The following is a 7,500-nucleotide window of genomic DNA, read 5'->3' as shown; positions in this document are numbered from 1 at the left end:
ACGGAGCGACGATTGAATTTCATGCTGATAAAGAAATCATCCCTACAAAAGAAGACATCGACTGGAAAGCTGTGTCGACTATTAAATATAACATAAAGAGATATGAAGCGTCTATGGATACGACTTTGTTGTTAGAATGGGCTTCTGACAAAAGAATACGTGCCGCCGTATCGTTTGACGGCGCGGACCGGGGCAAGTCGACTGCAAAGATTAGTATAACGACTCCATTTAAAGTTATTCAGAGCTACAGTGAATCACTGGAATATGAAGTAAGTAATAGAAAATATACGTATTCAGCAAATACCAAGTGGAAGTCATACAACAAGGAGAACAAATGGACAGAAAAGTTAATATTAAATTACGATAACAACGAATATTACTACAAATATCGTCAAGACTATGGCAATAAGATAACTGAAGTTGAAACATCTTGGAATTTCAAAGACTACCAGAAGAGTATGATATTTCTGCTGAAGTACGATAACCGACCATTCATTGATATGAAGGTGACACATAGCAAGGACAGACAGCAAATGAACCTCGATAGTTCTTTTGCTTTTGATATGTTTGACAAAGGTGGAAAGTTCACGACTGCATTTCACAGTGATTACAGGGAAACGACATTGAGCGGAGATTTTGAACACGAATATCCTAACTATTATAACGAACGCGTCCAGGTTGGAGGGTCGTACAAAATGAAACATAACAATGACGTATCTTCAGTGCTTCTTCAGTACACGAATGTCAACTCCCAAAAGAGTAAAATATCTGTAGAACTCAATAAGGATTTACCGAGGAATCTGAAGGGCAAGGTATATATTCTACATGATGACAGACAGCTGCTGAAAATGGATGCTGACTACACAAGAACAAACGACAACTTTGACATGAACGTCGATTTGACTGGTTCAAATTCTAAAAAGATGACTGCCTCTGCTAATGTCAATTTATCCGGTCGAAGGAAGACATCTCATGCTGAAATTAGAACCGATTCGATGGATGTTTCAGTCGATGGGGCCATTGAATATCATACTGACCATATGGATGGCGAAATTCGTATAGGGTCCGGAGGAAAAGATCTTTTATTATCCGGCAACTATAAACGAGATTCTCCCAACCACAAGGTAAGCGTTAATTTGGGTCTTCCTAACAGCAAGCACATAAAAGCCATCGCTACTTTCAAGGATGGAGCCCAAAAAACACTTTCTTTCAATGTGGATAGTCCTGATTTTCCTTCCCTTACGAAAATACAAACCGATATTTCCTATCTCTCTGACTATAAAGGAATTACAATAAGTTCCTCAGGCGCAGTAATGCCGTATTTAGAAAAGTCTCACTTTCACTTGTATCTTCCAAAGACATTATTGTACGGTAGCTGGACAGATCCCCGGAACGATTTCAGCTTGGAACTTTCATTGAAATCTACTCCCCGTTTCAACTCTGATTTCTTATTTCATTACGACCACATGTCAAAAGTTCAGTGGGAAATGTCTGTTGCAGATTTCAATGGCGAGTTACTACTGTCTTCAGACAAATCACTGCTGAAAGGTAAATTCCAGAATGCTGTTGATCTGAGCATTTCTTATCAACCACGTGAAATAGATGCAAAGCTCAATTTGAAGACTCGCCGTGCAAAGGTGAATATTGAGATCGAGCCGAAGAAAAATAATTATAAAGCTGATTTAACATTCATGCACAAGCGGAAAGAGGTGTCTATTGGAGGATCGTATGAAGTTGCCGGTCGGAAACAGATTATTAAGGCAAACCTGAAGACTCCTTCATTTGAGGAAAATCTGTTTATTACTGTCTCTGGCAAACAAAGGAAGTTCAAAGTCATGGCCAAGCTACAGCAAAACAACATCGCATTGGAACTGTCAGCATCTAACAATGGTAAATCTGTGGACATGAACCTGTTTTTCCCGAAAGGGAAAGCAAGACTAAATTTCGAAGGTGAATTGCAAAGGTTTAAGGCTTTCACCAGCGTAACTATTGACAACAAAGAGTACAAGTTCGACCTTTCCAATCAGAACAATCTGGAAGGTGTTTTAGCTGAAATTACAACACCACAATTTGGAACTACTGAATTAAGGTTTGATTTCAACGCAGAGAAACCACGGTTAAAAGCTAGTATTACGCTTCCAAATCAACATTACGGAATCACTGCTTATCCGAACAGAAACGGTTTCATTACTGAATTTGACTTGCATTTCGATCGTGTTCAAAAACATAAACAGCTTAAACTTATGATGTCATATGTAAATGTAGACGACAGGCGAACATTCTTCAGACAGATGAGTGTAAAACTTAGCGATGAATACACCACTTACACTGCAAACCTTCATCTGAAGGCAACATATGGTTTATATTTAGTAATGAGCGAATTTTCATGGGGAGACAGGGAAGACCAGAAAGTTGGTGCGGAACTTCAGATAAAGCATTCCGACAAAAAAGAAGTTTTACTGATTCTGACGACGCCCAGACGGAACAGCAAGGTGGCAGCCAGCTTAGAATATAGACAGAACCAACACACGGCCATGTTCACCGTAGTGCCTGATACTAGTAAAGGAAATGAGAAGTTTGAACTCGTTGCCTTCATCTCCGGAGGTCATAACAGAATGCACATGGACATGACCATCAGATTGCCCAAACACAGGAACGTAAGTAAAATTCCAAATATATTTTCTTCATCTTCATCATTTTCTTCATCGTCGTTGGCATAGTAGTTGTCTTTATTACGTTTCGTTTATCTTTGCTGGCGATAAAGAAACTAAGTGTCTTGGGACAATATTTTACGCTTCGACGCTCCTTTCACCAACACTTGTTTCAAAGTAAAGGACTTATTCACCATACCCTTTCAAACAATGCACGGCTCGACAGATGAATGTATATATATATATAGAAAATAGTAAAAAGTGAAAAAACTACAGAAGGTTTGTTTTAAAAGGTTAAAAAATATATATTTGAGTCATTATGTCAGAAGAATGTTATAAATTTTTTTCATACAATGACATAGTTTTTGAAGAAATGACCGGTTTCGCGTTCAGCGTTTCAAATTTCTTACATCGTTATGATTTCGTTGAGAAGTGTAAAGAAGAGTTCCAAGTAAGGGGCGGTAATAAGTGATTTCTTCCGGTGTAAGGGAGATAATCTCTTAATATTTCTTGCCTTTTGGGGGGGGGGGAGCTTCTCTGTATAAGAATGTTTGAGTGGTTAAGTTTGGGCTTATATTTTTCAATGAAGAATGTTTCCTTGTTTAGTCGAATTTGTGTTGGTGTTCCAATAGCACATTGGTAAAATGGAAAGATTAAAAATTGTGGTAGTAGTTGCTTTGCGCATTTCTCAATGTGCTCACTAAAGGGTATCATTCTGTATTCTGGGAATGCGATCTGTTGTCGATGCAGTGTTCATCTATGTCTGAGTGATAGTCCCGTGAACCCCACGCAGTTTTGGTGGCAGCCCGAGCATCTTATGACATAAATTATGTTTTCAGAGGCACAAGTAAAATTAGATTTGATCTTGAATTTTTGTCCCTCTTTGAAGAGGAATTCTGATCCTTCTAGCAGGTTTGGACATGTTGCACAGTTCGGTCTACCACATTTTTTTACTTTTGCATCCGTAATTTCTGGGGTTGTATGTGGATATGTAAGGTAGTATTTTCGGGGAAGGTGTGTTGTTGTGTTGAACAACAAAGCTACAAACAACCTAAATCACTTAAAAAGATTCTCACAAAGGCAAAATTGTTTTCTGATCTAACCAATTTTCTAGCTGTACCTGTTCGCTATATCTTCGTTAGTCTAACTATATATGTTCTAAATGTCATCATTCTAACTCACAATGTCACAATTTTAAATGTCTCAATGAAATGATTTTCCTTTCTCTTTTTCTTTTTAGGACTGGCGGATAAAAAGCACATTCAGTGGACTCGACCGAAACACTTTGTTCCGCTGGAAAACTGAGTTTAGCTTCGATGAAGATCGCAGCAACACCGTTAACTTTGAATTAACGAGTTACTTCATTAAAGGAAACAACACTTTGGAATTTGCCGTTACACATCCTTACTCCAATCTGGACTTGAAACTAGCGGCCTTCACCAGTGAAAGTCCAGGGATAAATTTGGTTGGAATGCGTATGAACTATCAGAGTAATAGGTATGCAAAGCAGGAGTATTTGATGTGGGCTACAAAGGACAGAGCACGAAGGGAGGTCAAACTGAGGGTAAGAACTGATAAAAGAGTCATATTATTATTATCATCATCATCATCATCATCATCATCATATTTTGTTTTGACTCGGGTTTTGTTGGAACTCCTAGAGTCTTGCATATGTAGAGGGTTTAATGCCTGCAACCTGATATATCATGCTATCTGCTCTTTTCAACTCTCTTCTCCAGAAAAGAGAAACCTAATTGGCAGATTACTGATACAAGCCAATAATGGAACAGTTAATATATGTTAATATATGTAAAATTTCTTAAAAAGCTCAGCATAAAAGAACATAAGCACATGTCTAGACTTGCAACTATACTTCCATTACTGCTCTTTCCTCAAATAAACCCTAAAAACCTGCACATGCACTGACTCTAAATATTGCACACATAAGCACAGATATGCGCAAATGGTGAGGGAGCGTAGGATCTAGGTTAGAAACCAGTTCTTTTGGCAAGAAATCATTCATTAACACTGAAAGGTAACATACATTCATACATTTATATATATATGTATACATACATAATTCATATTTCTACTTTATATATGTAAATAAAATCCACATTTCTTAGGATTTATACATTTTCTAATAATTGTTTCGACCTTTATATCATGTTTTCGTGTATGTACGTATGTGCGTGCGTGTGTGTGTGTGTGTGTGTGTGTGTGTGTGTGTGTGTGTGTGCGTGTGTGTCTGTGTGTCTGTGTCTGTGTGTGTGCGAATGTATGTGCGTGTATATATATATATATATATATATATATATATGTTTCTGTTTCCAATAATTTATTTCTATATACAATTTGACACACCAGTTTGAAAAGCCAGATCTGCAGATGGAATATACAGGGCGTTTGAATTTACAACAGAAATTCATTAGTGTTGAATTAGACAAGGAGAGAAATGGCAAAAGAGAAATGATTCTGTCAGCCACTGGCAAGAGATATAACAATGAAATGTCCATGAACATCGCGTATAACACAGGTAACTATTAATATTGGTTGTTAACTAGAAGTGGATAGTTTAATGGGTGTATATGTGCTTAGTTTAAGGTTAACTGATTGCTAACCCTAACCCTAACACGACGTTACCTTTCATCCTTTCGGGGTCGATAATATAAATATCAGTTGAGTACTGGTGTCAATGTAATTTATATACAGCCTCACCCGAAACAGCTTCCTTTGTGCCAAAATATAAAAGTAGTATCAGACATGAGGGTCAGCACTGGAAAGCCCTTTGATCATAGATCTACTGAATCAAATCTAATCTAAACAACATTTTCTCATTATTTTGAGTCCCTTGTTACCCGTTGATATTTTGGGTTACATTTTATCCCCTATCTCCCTTCTTCTCCTCTACAAAAACCTTTCTCTTTTACAGAAGACCCTAACAAGAAAGTCGAATTTGACGCCAAACTGAAGGACGAGAAATTCATGTTACAGATTTATCGTATGGGAACAGCTTACTGGAACAGAGGAAACGATTTCTCACTCACCATTGAAAAGAGGCCCATGTCTGTGGTGTTTTTCAGTTTCTTGTGGAACCCTTCGGTCACGACTGACATCAAAGTAAGTCACATGAGCGGTTTTCTAACTTTGGATAAAGTAATCATGTGATTATCTCTGCTCCATATCTAAGTAGTGAAAACGACCAGGTGTTGATAGCATCAATCTCTTTCTGTCCCTTTAATTTCGACTTAGAGATCAGTCTCAGTCTGCGAAAGTGTTATTATCGTTTTTGTTGTTGTTGTTATTATTATTATTATTATTATTATTATTATTATTATTATTATTATTATTCTATGTTTGACTTTTGATTTATATTTGTACAAGTTGGCTCCAAGTCTCACCCAGAGACCTCAAGAGACAACAGGGTTGGAAGTTCATGTTGTTGTTATGCCTAGTGTGCCATATATTTAGGGGGTGGGGATGTTGTACTAATGAATGTCTAAAAAAAAAAAAAAAGTTTTTTTTTTTTTTTTTTAAACCGAAAATTATGGTTGTTTAAAACCTTGAGGTTACATAGAGAGTATTTTGCGTAGGATATGAGCAGTTCCCATGAGCACTATCTTTTGAACTTCTGCCATTTTTGGGTTTCCTGGTATCTGAGTTAGGTAGCTATCAGCCCCTTTTGCTATCATTCCCAGGGCACCTATGACAACAGGTATTGTTTTAGTCTTCAGCTTCCACATTTTGCTGATTTCTATTTCAAGATCTTTATATTTGCTCAGTTTTTGGTAGGTCCTGACAGATACGTTTATATCGATTGGGACAGTCATATCAATGAGGAGGCATGTTCTTTGTTTGAAGTCTTTCAATATGATGTCTGGCCTATTTGCATCTATCTTCCTGTCAGTTTGAATGGTGAAGTTCCAGAGGAGTGAGATGTGGTCATTTTCAAGCACTGGGGGTGGTTTGTGTTCCCACCAGTTTTTTTCATGGGGCAAATCCAGGTTTTTACAGATTACCCAGTGAATATATTGTGCAGCTCTATCGTGCCTGTTGAGATACTCTGTAGGCGCTAGAAGACTGCACTTGGAGACCACATGGTCAATGGTTTCATTTTGTTGCTTGCATACACGACACGTTGGACTGCTTCTGATCTTTAATATGTTGGCCTGGTAGTTTCTTGTTGGTAGGCATTGATCTTGAGCTGCTATGATAAACCCCTCTGTTTCAGATTTTAAGCCAGAGGCCATTAGCCATTGATGGGTCAGGGCTTTGTCGATATCTGCATTATTCGCTCTCTTTGGGTATTTGCCATAGAGAGGTTTTTCTTGCCATTTATTATTCAGAATATCTAAGGCCGCAGTTTTGGCACGGGTTTTCATGCGCCTAGCTTTTTCTGTGCTTGTTTCTTGTATGTCTATCTCTAATTCCGAAATTGGTTGTATTCGGAATTCACTTAGATATTCCTTTGCCTGTTTTGTGACTGAGTATGATGCTTTCTTGTTTTCATGTTTTGAGACAAGTTTTAACATCCAGTCCTCAGAGTTTTTCAGGTAGGTGTCTAGGCCAATTGTAGCAATCTTCATTGTTATTGCCAGTTGCAAAAGACCACGGCCTCCCTCTTTTCTTGGCAGATAGAGTCGTTCTGTATCTGCCTTAGGGTGGTGCATTCTATGCATTGTCAACAGTTTCCTTATTTTTCTGTCGAGCTGACATATTTCAGTAATTGACCAGTTAACAATATTGAAACTGTAAGTCACGACTGGTATAGCTAATGCATTGATTGCTTCGATCCTGTTTCTTGCATTCAGCTCTGTCTTGAGTATTGCTCTCACTCTTCGATAGCATT

The 7,500-nt window shown here is 37.9% G+C and overlaps 1 protein-coding gene across 2 annotated transcripts in view; it reads left to right on the top strand.

Annotated features, from left to right (window-relative positions):
- The window catches only part of LOC115226285, a 111,069-nt gene that overhangs the window by 30,614 nt on the left and 72,955 nt on the right, over nt 1-7,500 (top strand). For both annotated transcript variants that reach the window (XM_036515213.1, XM_029797273.2), the window contains exons 19-22: nt 1-2,657; nt 3,892-4,215; nt 5,019-5,187; nt 5,584-5,771. The exon at nt 1-2,657 is cut by the window's left edge and continues 397 nt beyond it. In XM_036515213.1, coding sequence (XP_036371106.1) covers nt 1-2,657; nt 3,892-4,215; nt 5,019-5,187; nt 5,584-5,771 — 3,338 coding nt within the window. The remainder of the gene's footprint in view (nt 2,658-3,891; nt 4,216-5,018; nt 5,188-5,583; nt 5,772-7,500) is intronic.

Source organism: Octopus sinensis, linkage group LG30 (assembly GCF_006345805.1).
Source record: "Octopus sinensis linkage group LG30, ASM634580v1, whole genome shotgun sequence".
Classification (NCBI taxonomy): domain Eukaryota; kingdom Metazoa; phylum Mollusca; class Cephalopoda; order Octopoda; family Octopodidae; genus Octopus; species Octopus sinensis.
The sequence above is the reverse complement of the archived record's forward strand: the minus strand, read 5'-3'. Positions and strand labels throughout refer to the sequence as shown.